Source organism: Molothrus ater, chromosome 12 (genome assembly GCF_012460135.2).
Source record: "Molothrus ater isolate BHLD 08-10-18 breed brown headed cowbird chromosome 12, BPBGC_Mater_1.1, whole genome shotgun sequence".
Taxonomy (NCBI): domain Eukaryota; kingdom Metazoa; phylum Chordata; class Aves; order Passeriformes; family Icteridae; genus Molothrus; species Molothrus ater.
In genome coordinates, this window is record NC_050489.2 from 8,502,868 (window position 1) to 8,524,047 (window position 21,180).

General features: G+C 41.7%; 1 protein-coding gene across 6 annotated transcripts in view; it reads right to left on the minus strand.

Moving 5' to 3' along the window:
• The window catches only part of ZNF423 (zinc finger protein 423), a 279,999-nt gene that overhangs the window by 83,364 nt on the left and 175,455 nt on the right, over window positions 1-21,180 (minus strand). For all 6 annotated transcript variants that reach the window (XM_036390304.2, XM_036390301.2, XM_054516151.1 and 3 more), the window contains 2 exons: window positions 10,827-14,050; window positions 4,050-4,134 (listed from right to left, as the gene is read on the minus strand). In XM_036390304.2, the coding sequence (XP_036246197.1) occupies window positions 4,050-4,134; window positions 10,827-14,050 (3,309 nt within the window). The remainder of the gene's footprint in view (window positions 1-4,049; window positions 4,135-10,826; window positions 14,051-21,180) is intronic.

A 21,180-nucleotide genomic window follows, 5' to 3' on the forward strand; every position in this document is an offset into this window, starting at 1 on the left:
AAACGGAGAAAGAAGAGTTGGGACAGTTGCTCATCTTCTTTGAATGTTAAATGGAAAACATGCCCCATCTAAGTGAGACAGAGAGAAGTACTGCTGTGCCCACTCCTCTTACCCAAAGAGCCGAGAGCTCTGGCAGGGATCAATTGCACTTCCCCTTGATACAGGCAACCTGACCCACCCAGAGAACAAATCTGTGCAATTATGTGCCCCTGAAAAATATCAATTAGGGAACCCAGCCTGGCTGTGGGAAGAGCACAGCTGTAAAAATCCAACAGGAAAGCCCTGGGCCTAATCCTCGTTTCCCTGTGCAGGGCTCTGAGTGGATTTCCCTTGGCAGCGCAGGATGGGAGCAGCCACTGCCCACACGGGGACTCGGCGGTGGCCCTGCCATGGAGGCTGAAGCTCCAGGGCTCCCCCAGCCATGGGCAGAGGCTGCACTGACAGATCTCCACGCTGGGGCTGCTGCCATGGCTGCTCAGTGCCCCCCGTAGAGCCCCGGGCCCACAGGCCCATCCTCCCCTCATCTAACAGAGACGGCACATCAGAGGCACAGCTCGGTGGGGAGAAAAGGGGGAGAAGCTTTAAACATTGCCAGGTCAGCACAACAGGAGGTAAGCAAGTACAGAGGCAGCAAGAACTGCTGAAAGTTTTTGATATAGTCCCAGGTGGACTCCCCGATGCCTGTAAATGTTTCAAAGGGGGATCCCCTTTCTATGGGCATGAAAATGTTTCAAAGGAGCGCCAATCGGTGCAATGTTTCAAAGACCACTGCTCTCTAAAAATTCCAACCCGAACTACCCCCCCAGCTGAAAACCTTCCTAAACAGATCCCTTCCTGGCTAACCCCAGCTGAGGAGCTCTGTTCTGCCACAGAGCCCTCCTACAGGCCCCAGCATCAGCTGAAACAAAACATCTCCCGTTTCCCTCCTCTGGGGATGGATGCAGCCTGCTCCCTCCCTGGGGACCCCTGAAGGACCCAATGTGCCTCTGTGTTTGTGCACAGGATATGAAGGGCTGGAGTGCAGCAGGGTAATTTTTCAAAGCGGTGTGTGGGAGTAGCACTGGAAATTCTCTTCATACTGCTTTGAAAAAATCAACCCCCTACCTCCATGAATTATGAACAGGGCCTCCAGCTCCAGACTGGGAATCTGAGAGGTTGAAGAGGGAGGCACAGCCAACTTAACTGGATGCTCTTTTTAAGACCATGATGTCAGAAATAATTGAATTCTTTAATCATATTATGGACACTGCTACCTAAAAGGTATCACTGCTACAGAGCAGGGATTCCTTTGCTGACAATCACTTGAGCAGAATAAAACTGTAAGCAAGTGCTTAAGATATCTCAACTATTGATTTTGTGTTTCTTAAAGTATGAGAAGAAAGTGCTGCTGAGTCTTGGATTATCAAAGCCAAGGGATTTTTTACCTAAAAATTACATGTCAAGGCTAACTTCATTGTCTTGGCTCTCCTCAAATTCAAAAGAGAGATAAAAATCTCTCCCTGGAAATGCTTATCCTACTCAAACTCTTATCTTAGATTGGTATCAATCATTCATTTTCCCTAGACAGCATCTCAATGACTATATTAAACCAGACACCTTAATTTTAGACAGATACAAGTTCATTGAGATGAGGCCAGCCCTAAGCTCCTGAGGACACACAGTCTGAGGGTAAGTTTCTCCTGTCTCCCAAACACCTGCATGTTCACCCTGAGATCTCAGTGTCCCTCCAGCACAAACAAATCCTCATCTGCAGATTTTAAATTGACAACAATGACATTAATAATTCCTGTGAACTGAACCTGGGCTGCAGACACAGCTATATTAGCTTCTTTCTCCTGCTGCCCATCTGGCAAGACTTGGTCTAACACAGAGAAGGGAAACTCTTGCACCCCTTATCAGTGCTAAACCAGCCTAAGCAGCAGGGAGACCTGTGCAAGCTGTCCTAAGGCCTGAACAAGGGAACAAAGTTCTCAGGCTATGACCAAGGGGGATAGGAGCAAGCACAGGAGGGAGTTAGTCTCTGTCCCTAATATTACCATCCCAGGACTATGTAAATTAACACCAACAATCTGAACAGCATTTGTTGCTGAAGAAATGCTGACATCTAGCCTCTCCTTTTCTCTTCAGTATTCCCCAGTAAAGAACAAATACCAGTGAGCAAACTCACTGGAAACACCTTTTTTGTGAGCAGTTGCATGTCCTGAGGGAGAGGGGGCCCAGGAGGGTTGTAAACTGAGATGCCCAGAGTGAGAGGAAGTTTAGCTCCATATTAAAGATTTCTACACATTGCTCTTTCCTAAACTAAACGATTAAAAGCAGTGATGACCTTAACTTAATGCACGTACCTCAGCAAAGGGACATGAAGATATGACACCACAGTGGAATTATCACATATTTTCTTACCACACCCTGGTATTTACCATATTCTAGGTGTACAGAACTGGGCCCATCATAGAATTCTTCCAAATACTAAAGTAACCGATGTACAGCTTCAAGGAAACAATGGGTACAGTTTTCACAAATAACAGCACCACAATTTTCACAGCCTTCAATGCCTTCTATACCTGTTGTCTTCCAATGGTGCTAAGGACTTTGTAAGGTCATGTGTATAATTGTATATTATTACAGACAGCACTAATATGGGCATATACATAAATAAACTTCACATATAAGTTACTGGAAAATGAAGAAATTACATTTTTCCAAAAGGAAAAAAATTGTTCCCCTTGAATCAAGCAGAACCTTAACTCAGCATTTCATGACCTTTGTATTTAAAAATCACTTATTAGCTACTGGATCACAAATTAAGTTGAAACAAGTGCTAAGCTTGCTAAGGACTTCTTTCTCAAAATCTAGGAGGGAGCTACATGAAATCACCATGGTCCAATTAACAAGGATCTCACTCTTCAAGCTTGCAAACAAGAGATTACATTAACACCTGCTACAAAAGCAAACACTTTTAGATATCTTAATCTTAACCTGCTTGACATTAACTTAGAACTCCTGTCTGGCTCTTGGATGAAAATGATTGTGACTGATATGTATGTTTTTCATTTGGGGGTAGGGGTTTGAAGAGTGTGTCAGTCCACATTTCTCTCTCTCTGGCATTTATGCATAATCCACTTCAAAGCTAATAGGAGTTACATAGCAGAATTGATGGGAGAATAATTTCATAAATGTAAAATTGCTGAAGGAAAACCATTATGCTTCTGGGAGATAAATGCTGCATAGGAAAGTATGAGACACAGAGAGCACTGCCAGGTCCTTGAAGGGTCTCATCCAACACATGCCTACAGCGGCATGTGTAAGAATCTTCTTGTGGTCTATGCACCAAAATAAACTGACCTCTTGGGCCAACACATATATTTATAACATCTGTCCATACAGGAAAAAACCTTTCTTTGTGTTCATCAGAGAAGCAATCACAGCTGCAGCAGAAGTACAACCCAGCAGGTGACAACAATGATTTTACTAACTCCTGTGACAGGACTGTCACAGAAGGCAGAAAGCATTGATTTTTAAAACATTTGTATGTCTGAAAAGCTGAACTTTCTGAAGTCCAGAATTGTTGGGAAAAGTAGAAAAAACCACTGAAATAACTCTGTAAGTGTTTTGTTTTGACAATGTTCCTCAGGAATTCACCACACTTAGCTGGGAAAATGCTAGCAGTTACATCTATTCAATGTCATGACATACAAAATTGAAACATAATTGCTCCTAAGTGGTTGACAACTGGCAAGTACTTTTTACACAGATAGAGAGAAATTTATGCTATCAAATGGAAGATACTGTCAAAAGTTTGATTTTAATATAAATGAAAATGCTACATGAGGACTCAGAAGGATAAGGAAAAAGCTCAGCAGTAACACCTCTATAACCACATATTTAAAAAGCTTTGAAGTGAAGAATCATTACATCAAAATCATTTTCCTTGAAAAATAAAAAAATAAATTACAGCATGAATATTAACAAGTTATTAGAATAGTGAATGTCAAAGAGTAGCAAAAAACAAGTAGCCAATGAGTGGCCTAGTGTAAAGAATGTCTTACCAATCATATGGTTAGCGACATGGATTTGTATCTCTCTCTCATTCTCAAAGGTCATCTGGCACTTGATGCATTGATAGGTCTTTTTCTGTTTAATAACCAAAAAGAGATTAGAGAAAACTGCACTGTAGCATAAGGCAAGTGTGATCATGAATACAGCACGTTATATGCTTCAAATTTCCTCCACTGAGGCTTTTTTTGCCCATATATCCCCAAGCCAGGCTTTTCTGGGACCATAAACACAATCTATAATTACCAATCTGCTTTAGGAGAAATTTTAATTTCAACTTTAAAAATTTCAAGTTACACTACTTGAAAATCTGACTGAGTACCTGAGCCACAAGGAGTTTGCACCTGTCATTTAACCCATAGCAGTAAAATTCCCCCAGAATGAAATAAAAGAAAAGTAACTGTTTTCAGACTAAGATCAACTTTCTCAAAAAATTTCACCTTTCATTAAACTCAACACAGAGTAGGCAGAGCACCTACAGTTACTTGGTGAAGTGAAGGAAATGATGCATTTTGTATTCGTCTCTAATCAGAAATCTTGAAAAACTGCATTATCATAAAGAACTGTTTCCTGGTACAATCTGTTTATATTTTCTCCATCTCAAAGTCATACCAGGGAGGCCTAGCTGCAGAAGTCAGGAGACAGTGTGAAGAGGCAATTACATGAGCCATTTATTCAAATGGAAAATGGTGTTTGCACTCAGATTTACAGTGATGCGTGTACTTGTGCAACATGGCAGGAAAAAATCCAAGGCACCATTTGCAGAAATTAAAATGCATGTCAACAAGTTGGACATCCAACTCAGGGGAAAAAAAACCAACAAAAAAAGGATCAAAAATCATGAAGGCTAAGCTTTTGTACACTTGCAAAAAACTCTTATTTCCCAAAGCAGAAGTATGAATGGTGCTTTGGTTTGATGTACATGCTTATTTACTGCATATGAATATGCTATCTAAATAGACATTTTTTGATGTGTAATTTTAAAAAATTGGGCCTTTTGTGCCTACTTGTTTCTGAAGAATAATTCCAAAGGCACAAGCATGAGGTCTGCATCCCACGGCCAAAGCTGGTGGCAGCAGAATACACGTGAAATCTCTGTGTGCTGGCCACAAGGGATGGATGAGAACCCCAAATCAACAGCACAGAGAAGCCCAATTCAGTAAATGACACCCTGTTAACCTTTTGAAGGAAAATAGTTTTGAGGGTACTTTTTGTGGACTTTTAGATGCACGTTACTTTTTCTTTGGCCTCCACCTCACACCCAGGTATAGAACCCCATTTTTAGGACAGCAGTAATAAGTCAGAAGTTTTGAGTTAAACAGAAGAGTTGCTGTCACCCCCTCTGTGCATGGGATCCAATTTCCTCAAGCACCTGCTGAGGAAAGAACAAATTAGGTGCTACCAAGAGCTTAACTACTTCCCATGTCATCAATGGCAACAAGGTAGCCTGCTGGAAGCTAATGAACAGGCTGTAACACCGTAATAACAAATGCACCATGGAAGTTAGGCATATTCCATGAATTCTGTACCAGTGTGCCTTTGCTTAGGCAGGGCTTTCTAGGCTAAAACAGCAAAGGGTGATTAACATGATAATAGGAAGAAGGCCATACTCCATTGGCCGAAAGCTGACACAGCCAACCATATCAAAGGAAATAGTTTGGATTGGCTAGTTATCCCTAGGCAGCTCAAGAAAGTATCCTCCTGGAGTCCATTTGGAACTCAAGGCTGTTAATGGAAAAGCAGCTGGATTTCTGCAGCACTCTTTCAGGGGAATCTGTTCTGGCAGACAAGCGCAGCACACATACATACACATGTCCTCACAAACACACTGGCACACACATGCTGAGGGCTCCTAACTTCAAAACAAAACACAACACAAAAAACCTGGAAAGAGCAAAATAGGATTGGGTAGTGACTGATTCATGTGGTCACACAGTCACCTTTAAAACTCGAAGCCTTCCTCTTCCTTAAAACTTCAAAGCTAAGTTCTGTGCCTTGTCCAACGCTGATGTCAGCTATGAGGGTTCCCTCAGTAACCACCTAGAGGACAGTATTTCAGCCTGACTCTATTTCAAACCTTCAAAGTTATATTTAACACAGACAAATGATTCATTTTTTAATTGATTTTGGTGCTTCTGAAAGCTACTTACTAACAGATCTGGAGACAGAATGTCTTTGTTTACCCACAGACCCAGTGCTAACTCCTCCACACCATTTCACAATCTTATAAAACACTCTGCTTGGCATAAGGAGCCCTCAGCAGATTTGAGACTTCCTCTCTGTGCTACCTTTAGCCTCAGCTGAGACCTGTGCATGCACATGAGCAGCTTAAGCAAGGTGATGGCTCCTGTGACAGGATGCCCCACTTGACATGGAGTGAGGTTAATAAATGGCCTATACAAGTCTCAAAATAACTACAGCTAGATTAGCACCCAAGTGTATATGCAAGGGGTGGAAGAGCTGATCTTTTGGCCCATTAATAACTGCCTTTAAAAGAATGTCACAAAACATCCTTCTGCTATCAGTAAATGGGGAGCACTAGTTTTAATACAACTATAATGAGTTGTGGTACCAAATATGATCTTCTACTATTACTTTTCTGCTTTATGAACATTATTAAGCGTTCAGTTAGCTTTTTGTAAAGTTTTATCTTCACAAGTGGTGACAGCGAAGGTGCCCACACTCTGAGGAGCTAACAGAGTCTAGGTGATGGCATCTAGGTGATAAGAGAGACCAGATGAGCAGGCCTTCAGCTGAGAGCTCATTCCCCACAAATGTACGATATTTAATTCTAGTCTTGGCACACAATTGTAATAATAACAACAGAGGGTTCTGTTTTCTTTTCTCAAGTATCTATTGTTCCCATGGGTTTTCCAGACTATCCTCCTTTAAATCTGGAAATAGTTTCCTGTTCCACAAAGAAAATATTCCTCCATTCAAGTGGATTTACAAGGGAAGAGAAGGGTTGTGGGGGAGAACAAAGAGAAGGAATTGAGTCCAAGAAAGTGTGCAGGAGAAAAGAAACTGAATAAAGGAACACAATAGGGTTTATTTCTCAAACTTTCTATGCTACCTCCTTTGCTTCTTCACTCCAAATAACCTAGGTGGGCTAAAAATAGTAACACCATTCAAGATGAAAATGGAAATTTAAACATTTGCCACTGTCAATGCTAAACAAGTATTTTTCATGACACCTGTGGCACAAAATAAAGATAAATCTGTGTAAGAGAAAGTGACTTGAAATGTGGCTTTGCAATATTAGGAAATGAAAAATCTCAATACTAAACAATTAGTCATGTTTCTTAAAATATGCATATTCCCCTAGAAGGCATGTGGAAATGAATTAATAAAATATATTCAGAACGGAAGGTGATAAACACAGAAAGACATTCAGAAAAACAGGGAAGCATCACCTACGATGAGATCTTAATGTAATATAAAAAAGACCTTGAACTATACTTGTGTCAGATACTGGAATAATACCATTATCTGTGATGCTCATATGAAAAAACACTTTCAGGTGTATCCAAAGAGAATAGCTCAGAGAAAACTATATGAATGAAACAAAAATGGACGTTAGAGGAATATTTTACTACTAAGATGTATTTTATTTATTCCTCTTAGTGATGTCTTTTGCAGAAGACCATTGACTTGTCTTAAAACTCCTGAAAACAAATCCTCCAAAGAGGATATTGCCACATACACACTGCAAAAACTATGCCTGCCTGGAAATCTGTCTTGTTGATCAACATGAATGGATCCTAGGCAGGCATTCTAGAAACAAGCATGATCAATTGACAGGTTTTCTTCCTGTTTGTGGGCCATACTAAAAATGTGAGGAAGACAGAATACAGCAGGATTTTCAATTCTCGGTATTTTTTCAATGCTCCTCTAGCTGTCTCCCCTTGATCTTCAGAATAAAACCTCAAATAATTTAATAGTAAAAAACCAAAACAAAATATAACAAAATGATCATACTTCGTTTGTGGTGCTATATACACTTGCATATATACACAAACTTAAATACCTCCAGTAAAAAGGAATTGTTCAGTTTCTCCTGTTCTGTTTTTCTTCCCAGATACTCTTTATTCATCAAGGGCTAATATTTATTGGCCCCCTTTCTTTCACTTTGGGGTTAAATCTTCATTTAAGTTTTTTTTCCTGAAATTCCTTTAGGTTTCCACACTCACCTCTTCTATCAAAAAGTAAATAACGGCTGGTGGAGCAACTTCTCACATAGAAAGAAGTTATAGATTTTATATGTTATTATCATCTTTTCCATTTACTTGGATTTCATTCAGCTTATTCTTATTTACTCTGAAATATCTACCCACCACATAAAAATCTAATCTACCTGTATGATCCTTCTGACTGTACCTTGTCCTAATCTTCAGCTGCTTTTCTATTTAAGAAAGAAAAAGAAGTAAGTTATTTAAAACATGAATGTAGGAATATTCAAGAGATGGAAAGAAGTAGCTGTTCTCTGAACACGTGCAGATCACTCTACATGCACTGTGCACTGCAGATGCTCCATTAAAGGGGTATTTTACCTGTGTGCAGCACACTAGCAAGATGACAAGAGAGCTCATGTTCAACTTGCTTTTCTGTGAAGCCAATGAAGTTAAGTAAACACTTTTCTTGAATGCAGAGATGTATCACCATCTAAAAGCCATTATAATTCTTTGAAAATCCCTCTACTAGGCAAACACAAAGGGCACTCATTGCCTTCAGAACTCTGAGTGAAACACCAATGGTTTTCTAGTGAACTGATATCAGATTCAGGTCTTGTACCTGTATAAAGGATAAGATAATGAATTATTCCTAATAACAATATATATATTCCTGGGATGCTTATCTCTGATATTAGCATATGTGCAGGCCACAGACACCAGTAAGGTACCATTTGCCATCATCACAAATGCAGATTTTTCATTATCTTCTACAAAGAAACTCAGAACTTCCCTCATGGGATGAAATTCAAAGCATTTACCTTATTGAAGAACTTAAAATTTTCCCCTGAGAGAACAAGTATGGAAGCTGTCACTGAAAAGAAAGAGTTAAAGCAAGAAATAAGACAGAAAATGGCAATGTGTTCTGCTAGCTGATAAGGAAGGGAAAGGTAATTCCATAGGTGCAGGAATACAAATTAGTCCTACCTAATAGAATAGAAGTATTTTTCAAGAATTTAGAAGAAAATAAAGTCCTGAGGAGCAAAAAGGACAATGACCTAGCCAGACCTAGGTATCACACCAAAGGTGGGATATTTCATTCTTCTGCAAAATTATTTTCGTGTGCCTGGAGGCTTAGTCACACCCAAAGGGAACAATATCCAGTGGTTTTACCAAAGGAGAAAAGACCAGAAAAGAAATCAAGCTTTCTGTGGGATTGGCTCAGGAGGCTGGACTGGGGCACTGCTCCAGCATGGCCGTGCCCAGCCCAGCTCAGCCAGACACTGGTGCCCCACACAGCCCCACATGGAGCAGGGATCCAAATTCCTGCCAGGGAAAAACCTGCCCCAGCTCCCTTGGAGGCACCTCAGCCCATGTCCTCAGAACATACTTAGGGCCCTCTCTTACTTACCAAGCCCCTGGTGTTCTAGTTGAATGGATGGTATTTTCAGGTGCTTTTAATTCAGTAAGATGTGTTTGTGGGTGCTTTAATTAGCAGATTGACATAAACAGGCATCTACGGCTAGAATTATTCATTAGGAGTTGGGTGCCTAATTTCCTTAGATACTTTTGAAAATCTCACCCCATCATGTTTAATTAAAAATGTCAGATGATATCAATACTCAGATGTGTCTGCTGTTGGTCTCCTGAGAAGATTTCCAAAATCCACTTCTCATTCCATCTGTTCCTGACAGAGGAAGGACTGACTTGGCCCATTCTTGAACCAAAACGTCAACAAATAATTTAAAAAGACTATAAACTGCAAATGATATTAATCTCCTGAGTAGGCTTCTGGAACCTTACTTGGATCTGCATGTTCCTGAGTAACTTGTAAGCTAAGAAATAGGGAAGCAGGCTATCTGCAAAAAGTCAAGGACAGCACACTTTTATGTAATCTGCATTAGACAATGTCCAGATTTGCTAAGAAACTACTTATCCCCTACTGGCCCCTACACAAGGGCCATGAAGCAGGTTCTTTTCAAATCACACACACATGCAAACAAGCTCATACAAATGCATACAGACCTCCAAGTAACCTCAAAAGGTTCACTCTGACAGACATTGCTAGGGACAAGCTCTTTAGCACAGAGATGTGGTTTAAGTGAGAAGTTGGGGGGTAGGATGGAGTTTACTACATTTTCCCTCACAAGTTCCTATATCCTCCTGTTCATTATTATTTTCCTCATTCCTCAAATATGACAGATTAGATTTTTTTTTATTGTTTTGGGTTCTCAGCATCTCCATTTTTCATTAAACTACCCCAGCTTTTCCAGATCTGCCAGTTCAGTAGAATCAGAATTCATGGACAAACTCAATCCCCACTGCCCAAGAGTCCCAGCTCTCTGTTGGTAAATCTAGGGCAGTTTTGAGATAAAAAAATCTGATGTGCTGCTTCTAGGAATCAAGGTGCCTGAGAGGCTGAGCAACTTCTAATTGTTCTATGTGAATTACTCTACTCTTCCTCCTGTTTTGCTGAGGTTTTTTTAGTAGCATAAGTGATTTGATAAAGTGACAATTTAAAAAAAAAGAATATCATATCAGTTCTCACATTGAAGGTCTACATTTTATCCCTCAGATACTTTAAAGTTCAGCTGTACTTACTCTGGGAACAGGGGACGTCTGGGTACCTTTCCTTTGGCCACTGGTCTCGGGTGTCAGGTCTCGGTGGTCTACCTGAATGTGGCTCTCTAGGTCTTCAGCACTTTCAAATTTTACACTACACTCTGGACACCTCAGGCTGCCACACGGCCTCTCGTTCACCTCCTGTGGAGTCAAGCTGGAAGACTGTCCATTGGTGCTCCTGGTCATGCATCCAGCACACAGGCCGTAGGGAAGGCCATTCACATCCAACTTTACCAAGTCCTGCTTATTGCGGAACTCCTTCAAGCACAGCGCACACTTGTAGAGTTTTTGCAAGGCCTGGCCATTAGGTGATGAGGTTGCAGAGTTTCCTGCCAATTTCTGCATGTGGAACGTCCCATGAATTTTCAGCTCCAGGGTAGAGGTGACCGTCTGCATGCAGACAACACAGCGAAAGCCAGTGAGGGAGTTTCTGAGATCTGGATGCATCTGGCAGTGCTCGATGAATTCCTCCTCGCTCTGCAGTGGCATTTTGCAGATCCGACATGTCCCTGTATCCAGACTCTTGCTGTGAGTGACTTTGTGCTCCGTCAGGGTCAGGAGTGATGGGAAGCGTTCCCCACAGATGGGGCACATGTAGTGCTTAGCTGGGCCTCGATGGGTCTGCATGTGCTCCCTCAGGCCATTTTCTGAGAAAAAGGTCCTTGAGCAGATATTACACTTGTGGCTACCTTTGATGAATTCTGCTTTCTTCCTGGAACAGTCATCCTCCCCAGGCCTGATGTTATGATCTCTCAAACGATGGTTCTGCAAGAGGACCTCCATAGTGTAGGCAGCCCCACAAATGTCACAGCCATACATGGGCTCAGAAGCATCCACATCGTCCTCACTGGCTTCATGACTGTTGGAAGTATCTGGATTCTTCATTAACATGTTCTGGATATCTGCCCCTTCTGTCTTCTTATTTGTTGGGGTCATGCCATTAGCTGTACCATTCTCAGCGCTAGCATCAAAAACACAATGTTTTTCCCGCAAGTGTTTTTCAAGCAAGATGATGGCATGAAAAGCTTTGCTACAAAACTTGCAGTTGTATTTTTTGCTGTGGGTTGTGATGTGGCACTGCAGTTCTACCTCTGTGCTGAAGGTCTCACCACAGAAGATACATTTGTGAGACTTTGATGGATTACCCAAGTGACTATGCTTCACATGGATCTGGAGATCCACCTCTTTCCTAAAATCCCAGTTACAGGCTGTGCAACGATACATCTTCTTTTCATTGCTATGCTTGACTGCCAGATGCACTTGGATAGATACCTTGGAATCAAAAACTTCTTGGCAAAGAGTGCAGTGATACAACACAAAAGTATGCATGTCCAACAAATGCTTCTGCAAATCGTCCACTGAAGAAAACTGTTTGTCACAGCTCTCACATACATAATGAGTGGAAGTTGTCATGTAGTGTACGGTGAGATGTTGCAGAAGAGACTCCTGGGAGTCAAAGTCTTCTTTACACTGAGGGCAAGACTGTTTCCTCAACAGCAACTCCAAATGCAACTTTAAATGGGTCTGAAAACTTTCAAAATTTGAGAACTTTAGATCACACTGATTACATGGGTATTCGCCATTAGACACTGAGTTTGCGCTTGCAGAAAGCCGCTGCCTTTTAGGGGAAGAGACTTCAACATCAGAAGAAACTGGACTCTGCTCTGCTTTTGACTTCTTATTGTGTGCCAGAGGAATGTTCTTGTGGTTTTCTTTAATATGCTTTGTAAGCTTCAGGATGGAGCCAAAAATGGGGGAGTTTGTGCAATAAGGGCATGAATAAACTTCCATAAAAGACTGTGTTGGCTGAATGACAGGGGAATCCAATTTTGAATTTCCTACATTGCAGTGAGTCTGCTGGATGTGCTCAGTCAAGGTAGCTTCGGTCAGAAAGCCCATGGAGCACTGGTTACAGAAGAAAGCATTGTTGCCATCTTGAGGGGTAGCGTTTGGGCCGCAGTGGGTAATGCGGATGTGTTCCTGCAAGCTATTGATATCAGCAAACATCTCCGGGCAGTAATTACAATGAAAGGCAGAAATGTTGCTAAACTGCATCATGGGATAGGCATGGTTTTTGTGCACTTTTCTCACGTGTTCATTCAAGTTGTACAGTGTAGGCATGGAATCAAGGCAGATCTGGCACGTGTGGCTTTGCTGAGGTTTGTCTGCATGAATGGTCTTCAGATGGATCTCCAGAACAGCAAGACTGTTGAAGTCACGCTTCGAGCAGTAGGGACAGCTGTAAGTAACTTTAGACCAGTTCTGGCCATCCTCTCTGTCAACAGACCTGGTTTTCTTTTGTCCTCTCAAAGGCTTTAAGGTGGAATCTGGAGTGGAACCTCTTTCCACCGATGCGCTGGAGTCCGGTGTTGCGCTGCTCATGGACGCCACACTCCCCAGGACTGGGTCAGGGCTGATGCTGTGGTTGCTGGAGTCAGGCTGTCTGTGGCTGTCCAAGTGGCAATAGACTTCCTCCACTGAAGAAAACTGCTCTGGGCACATAGGGCACTTGTGTTTCTTGTTGGCATGGGCTTGATGAATGTGTGAGAGCAGCGAGTTTTCGTCTACAAATACTTCAGGGCAATGAATACACTGCAAATCTGCCTTCTCGGAAAGCTGTGGGTGGCGTGTCATTACGTGCTTCTCCAAATCTTCAGTCTGACTGAACGTCTCTTCACAGTAATCACACATAAAATCATCCTTCTTCACCTCTTTCTCATTCTTTGCCATATGTTCCTTGTTCTTTTTATGAGCTTGCATGTGACTCTGCAATGAGCTGGTGGATGAAAACCCACGTTTACACACAGTACACTTGAATGGTTTGCTGGAGCTGTGGGTTTTCAGGTGGATTTTGAGGTGGTCGCTGCGGGAGAATGCAGCCTCGCATTCGTGGCAATGGTACTTTTTATCCCCTGTGTGAAGCTTTATGTGGCGATCCCTACTCCTCTTGTGCTTAAAAAGCCGGCTACAGTAGGTGCATTTGAAAGGTAGTTTGTCACTGTGGATCTGCTCGTGCCTTTTAAGGTAGCTCAGGCGAATGAAGGACTTATCACAAAACTGACAGGGATACGGCAGGCCAGTCCCCCCTTCCTCCTCCCCGATGCCAAGATCACACCCATCTCCTATCATCTGAGTGGGTGATGCAACATCTTTGCTGGAGGGAGATGAAGCCACCCAGGAGAGTTGTGGGTCGTCATCACCATCTGTAATGGGAAAGCAGAAAGGAGATTAAAAACAATTCCCAGTGCATCTGTGAAATAAGGACAAAGCTCTCAACAACACTATGGGCTTCTGCTACTACAGCATTAAAAAAAAAAATCAACTCAAAAAAACCCCCAATAAACCCTCTTGAATTTGAAAGGAGGTTTGAGAAAGAAAAATAAAAATATATTTGTACACATAATTCACAAATATGCCAACACATAGTGTTAATAAAAAGCGTTTTTCTTTAGCAGGTTTAACACCTGCTCACTGTACTGTAAAGCAATAAACAATGAATAAAGAAAGCGAAACACAATGTGCAAGGAAGCAATACAAACACTTCAGAAAGCTACAGTGTTAAGTGATCACCTGTGAATTTGTGGGTCTGTTAAATGCTACATCAAGATGATTTTAAGTAATGTCTCCATTAAAAAAATCCTTCAGGTCTGTCTGAAAACTGTAACAGAATGAAAGGCTGCTCAAAGGCAGAGCTGAACATGTAGGTGAAATAAAAGCATCAGATTTGAGAGAGCTCAAGAAAATCAGAGAAGAGATCTGCACCATTACCATGTTTACTTGTATAAAAGGTAATGTTTCTCTCTTGTTACAAAATCGAACAAATTTTTTTAAAGCCCAGGAAAATCACCACTAGAGATCTTTAGACATCACAAAAGAATCAAGTTCAGGATAAACTAAAAATGGCCCAACCTCTATTTTAATAACTATTTCCTTTACTCAATATGAAGCTTTGAAAAATATTTTATAATTCCATATAACCATAAAGAAACACAGCATCAACTCCAGCAGCCCCACAGTCATTTTAGGAAAAATACATAAAATGTTGTCAGCTTTCATTAACAGAATTGTTAACAAGAAACAGAAGAGAGTGAGCTCAAATATCCTAATTCCAACAAATGCAGAGATGCTGAGTGAAACATAACTGCCACTAGTCTGATATCAAACTAAACCACAGAAGGAAGCAAAAATAAAGTTCCGTAAATGATGGAAGGCGCTGACCATGCAAACATTTGGAGATTCCTTTGGAGATTCCAAAAAGGAGCCGGTTCTCAAGATACACTGTCCTTATAAAACACTTAATGTTTTAAATACTTCAATTTTTACTAAAACAAACCAATAAAAAGAATCCCCAACTGTGTGTGTAGGCTGCCACACGCACACTCCTCGTGCCTGCCAACTACAGAGTCTCCAGGCGGAGAAGGCACAAGTAGAGAAGGCACAAGTAGGGTGAGGAGCTCTCACAGAAGGGTTCGGCTAGTGAGGGTATCACCCCTGTACCAGCCAGCTCCTGCAGCACTGGCTGCTCTGGCAAACACCTGCTTTTTCATCCCAGGTAAAGAAAGAGAGCAGCGACCTTGGAAAAAACTAAACCAAATAAGCACACCCCAAACAACTTTTCCTGCACGATGGGGGTGTGTATTTTCCAGATCAGGCTCTCTGCACCCCCTGCTCCCGAGAGCTCTGCTCCCCCGTTTATCTAAACCTCCTGCTCCAGAGCTGGACACCGAGAAGCTGCTTCTCCCTGCTCCCGAAATGCACCTCGACTCTCAGCGAGCATCCGCGCCTCCAAGATGCTCAAGGTCTTTGCGCTCAACTAGCTCCTCCAAATCTGGCGGAGCCCAAGCCTAAAACAGAGACAAGGAGCTCCTGATTTTTATGGGAACTTTTCTCAGGCTTCACTCCCCCGACCACGAACGGCTCTCTCTCTCTCTGCAGCTGCAACAAAGCCTCATGTTCCCAATTTAAGCCACCTCCGCCGCCCACCGCGCTGCCAGCACAGCTTTGCGGAGCCCCCGGGGAGCCCCCGGCCCCCGCCGCCCCCCAGCTTTGCCGCCAGCCGGATCCGGGGCTCCGTCCCCACGGACCTGCGGCCACGGGCCGTCGGAGGGAAGAGGCAGCCGGCTGCCAGCGCCCGGATTAGGGGCCCCGGGGAGGTGCCGGTAGCTCAGGGCTGCCTAATTCCCTCCTCTCACCAGCTGGGCTCCTCCAGGGGCAAGGAGACAAAGGGGAGCACGAGGGGGATGCTGGGCCTGAACTAGGGCAGCACATGTTGCGTTTGTGCCGCTGCTGCTGTCTACGGAGAGGGGGAGAGAGGAGAAAAACAACAAGAGGAAAAGCACCCAACAATTTGCTAGTTACTGCTCGGGCTTACGGGCTGTAATTATAATAATTTTACGTGTCTGTTTGCAGAAATGTTTGTGGGAACACGTGCATTTGAAATATCCCCCCTCTCGCAGCCCGGCTGCTCGTGCCGTGTGCGGAGCGGCGGCGCACACGGGCAGGGCCGCGCCGAGAGAAGCCCGAGCTCTCCAAACGCCTCCACCGAATAAAGCTCCATTGTTCGGCTGGAAACCTGAGATGCCATGGGCCAAATCCAGGGCTAACACAGGCCGGGCCAACTGCTTTAACTTATTTACATCCATATGCACCTATGCCAACCATTACATTGGCCCACCACACAAACTGAACAAATCTCTAGAAAGTCTATTTTTCCTCTGAAATGAACAGATCTACCTCAAAACAGTCTAACATTCAAATAGAATGTTCCCCTCCAGCTGCAGCTCTTCAAACATATCGGGCTATTCCAAAAACAAAATCAAAGAAAGCTGGTATTAGTGTTACTTTGTGAGTGAAGCACAAAGCCTTTGCTAATATAATTTGGATTTTAAAAAAATAACATTTCTCAGGTTGGAAAGCTGGATTTGTCATAAAATGGAAGTGTTTACATAGAATGCAAAGGTTATCTCCTTTTGTTAGCTTCAGTTAGACCTTTAACCAATTTTCATGTTTAATTTCTTAATTCTTTTTATTCCAGCATTTTCTCATACTTTTACAGATCAAAAAGAATTTTAGAAGAAACTTTAAGCACCAGAAACAACCTACCTGGATTTCTTACTAACAAGATACTAAATTACTGAACACCTAAACTGAAGAAATTAGGGAAAACTCATTATATCATTAATCTCTTTATGGAATGAATGAATAATGGCCCTGTTAATTTTAACTTGCCATATTTAATTGAAGAAAAGACCTATAATGAACTGAGGAGAAAATTCTAAGGTATTTTACCACAGTAATATTTTAGTGGGAAGATATATTTTAGATGTGGTATGACATGTCTGGCAAAGATGGTTAGAATAATAATTCTACATTAATGCAATCAAAGGAATGTAGCAGAATGAGAAAAATCACTTTCAAAAAGGAGATTAAAGTCATTAAAATGGCTAATCCTGCAAAGTGGGACTGTTCTAAAATAGAGAATCACATGGCTGGTGCAAGGCTTTTGTCATTTGCGCATAAGAGAATCAAAACAAGTATTAAAAGGGTAAGAAAATTCAATAAAAAGTTTAATTAGGAAAAAAAAGAGCATTAAGGAAGCTTCAGGATGCCAGTAGTCCTCAGGATATATGTGCAGGTCATGAAGCTTAAAGGGCCATTCTTGATAATCAATCTCAAAGTGGTACAGTAATTTAGCAACTTAATGTTCAGCACGTTTACAGGACTGCAAGCATTTATCATCATCAGTGAGGAGCTAATTCCAGCCTCAATGCATTCAATAAATGTATTTTTCCTTCTAAGAAGAACAATTTGGCCAAAATGTAGTATAAATCATACTTCATTCTCTATTTATCTTCCAGATAACACAAGCCAAGTTCAGAGACATATTCATGAAGCTAAAACAATAAAATGAAGTTTTAAAAAGATGTGGTCTCTCTTAGAAGGGAGACAAATGGCTCATCACAGATTGCCAGGAGTAAGCAGCACTGCCATCTCAGCATACACTGCTGACATTGATATATCTATTATTCCAGAGTTATTTTGCTAATAGAAATATAATCAACCAGACACAATTTCACAATCCCTGCAAACACCTTCCCATCTCCCTGCCCACAGGTAGCTGGAAACAGTTCACTCCTGCTGAACTTTGAGCAGAGCTTCATCTTCTTGTTCAGCTCCCCAGCTGAGCTCCCCCAGCCCTGGGGGCCACATTCCTGGGCAGGAAGTGCACAAACCCAGGCTACCCCCAGCTGGTTCCTTTTCCTTTCAAGAACAAAACACATGCACAGAGACCACATTTGCTCGCCTGGACCTGAAGTTTGTCCTTGCCTAAAGCTCTTGTTCACCATCAGAGTATCACTGGGTCCCTCTGCACTGAAAAATCGCCCCCCCTGTCTCCCCTACACATGGGGAGCTCAGGGGGCTCTTCCCCAGGGCCTCTGTGATCCCTGCACAGCACGGGCACGCTGCAATGTGGCCCAGGCACTACAGCAGGCCAGTTCCTCCCAGTGCCACCAGCACAGACTGAGCACCACAGGGCTCAGGAGAGCCTGCACTACCAGCCCCAGGCATCAGAAAAATCGAGGGTCTGGCCAAAGAAACATCTTTAAGACTCCCCTCCTGAGCCCAGAAGGCATCTCCATACGGGACAATAAAGCAAGGAGGTCAGATTTAGAATGTGATCTTATTCTATCAGGTTTATTCCTCTAGCACAGAGCTAGTACACAAGAGAAATACTTAAATTAACAAACACAAAACCCCAAATTGATTGTTGAAGGAAAGATTGCTGTTTAAGCTCAGACTTCTGGTTCTCTCTGAGTCCCTCCATGGTACACAAGTTAAAGATGTCAAAGCACTGAAAATGCTTTAAGGTGTTAAAAGTTGATGGAATTCTTGCACCCAAAAAAGTAAGTTTTGAAAGCACGCTTGCAAGCTTGGCATCATAAGACACGCTTCTGAACTGTGCTTCAGTTCCTCATCTCCATAATAGCAAAAAGCCATCTGCTTCTCAAGGGCAAATTGTAGGGCTTACTTCTGTATCGCTGTGAAAACCCTGAGACATCCTCAGATGGAAAGTCCAATAGAAATGCTATCAATTTCAATAATTATTATTATTGCAGATGCTTAACTATGAGAATAAAACACAGAGATTGAGGACTAACAAATCCTCAGCACTGGTTACAGTAAATTTTGCATTGCTGCACTGTGTATTAAAGCCAGGGATAGATCATTACAATGGATTATAGTAAGAACCTCACATAGCATACGCTGCTCATTTACACTGCAGTGCTGGTGTGAAATAATGCAAATCAAGTTTACACAGCAAATGTTTTAAGCTCAACATTTTCAGTGCACTGCAACAGCTTTTTGCTTAATTATTTTGCTGGAGTGTTTGGTCCCATTTTCCTGCACATTTCCTTCACAGTTATAAGAAATAATTAGAAGTACCTATAATATTCCAAACTCGATTTTTTATGCATTTATTAGCTTCAATGAACATTTCTGTTCGTTGTGTCACAGAAGGCAATAATGGACTGTGACCCACCAGCCCCTGTGGCAATGCAAGTCCTTGTACACTGACACTGCATCTAGCTCTGAATGGCACTGTCACTGCTGGGCTGTGACTGACACCCAGCACTACTGCACACTCAAGCACACTTCAATAAGTGAGAGAAGGAAGATTTCTGCAACTTATTTATAATTATTCCTCAAAAAAAATATCATGCAACTGTCCCCCAGAGTTGCTTAACCCACCCTTAGCCAAGGCAGGGAGGAGGGCCTGGGAAATCCACACTGCTCTGTAGAACTCTACACAGAGCTTGACACTTCAGTGACATCAGCTTCTTCACCAAACAGGTCAGAGTTCTGTATTTGAAGGCACTATGCTATTATATATATAATATGTGTGTCTGTGTGTATATGTATAAAATGTTCAAAGCAAACATGAAATTGGATAAAAGTCTAAGAGGTGCTAATGTAAGTGGCACCACAGGCATTGCTTTCATTATTATCTCTGACTTGAGAAAAATTCAGTTATGCCTAATCCCATGCTTATGAGGTAAGCATTTTTGTTGGACTAAATTACCAAAGGTTAGTGACTCTTCTCCCACTTTCTCAGCTTTGTACTGCAATTCATTTTATAGTGATTTTTTTAAAAAGCAAGGAAGACGTCTGGCTCAATGGAAAGTATATATAATCTGATTTTTCTTCTCATGCAGAGAGTAACTTGTATTTAGAATACAAAATCAGCACAAGATGTAGTGCAGAATTTCAAACACTAAACTTGCTGGGATGTCTGCCACAGATAAACTGTTACATATAGACAGTTTAAACCTTGCTGTCTTTGTTTAAACCTTTTTGTAGTGATCAAAGATACATCTAATTAGTCTTTTTTATACTGCAAGTTAAAAGTACACACAAAGATGTCTATTGAAGCTTAGCTGATATACAGAAACTTGTTAAGGCAGAGTAATGCATGCCTGAGCCCTTGTCTCCCATTAGCAGAGATATCAAGGCTCAGTAATGACCATGGACAGGGTGATCCATAATTCTGAGCAGATGATAAAATGTTATTTTTAACATTATTTTTCCTTATGTCAAACAGTCTGTATTTTGCTGGTAACAAAAAATTAACATATCATTAAGTAAGTTATTTCACGCTTCGATAAATGGCATAATAGGGCTGGAGGAGAAAGTTTTATGTTAGATCTAGGAATAAACTAAATGCTTTCAGAGTTGAATCACTGTTTTTCTTTACTCCCTTTGGAAAAGCAGCAGATACTATATTCTGCTGTGCATCATGGACTTGGGACTGAAAACAGCTGCACTCTAATTACATGTAAAGTGTACCAAAACATTCCTTTTATCACAGACTGTAAATCTGTTAGCATCTGTCTCTCCTTTGTTTCTTCCACAAGATACAAGCTTGTTTCTACATTTTTCTCACCTGTAGCGGTAATTAAAATTCATTATAAATGAAAGGAGTGAACACTAAAACAAGTTCCTCTGTGTACAGTTCTAAACTCAAATTAGAAACAGCTGTTTGCTAATTCATGCAGTGATGTTTTGTCGTGCTCTGTGAATCAATAATAACTCACCCTATTCCTACCAAAATGGTAGGATTATATATATATATTGCTTAGCAATTTTCTCCTCAGAAATATTCAAATGCACATTCAGTATTTTTTAAATGAGATTAGAAGATGATACCTACAAAATCATCAATGAAATAACAGGAAGATCTTAATAGCTTGCTGCTTCTGCTTACCCTGCTACCTAGAGGGTCTTGTGTCATTCTTGCCTGCTTTGATGCCTACAGAGCATTTAGCAAAAGGGC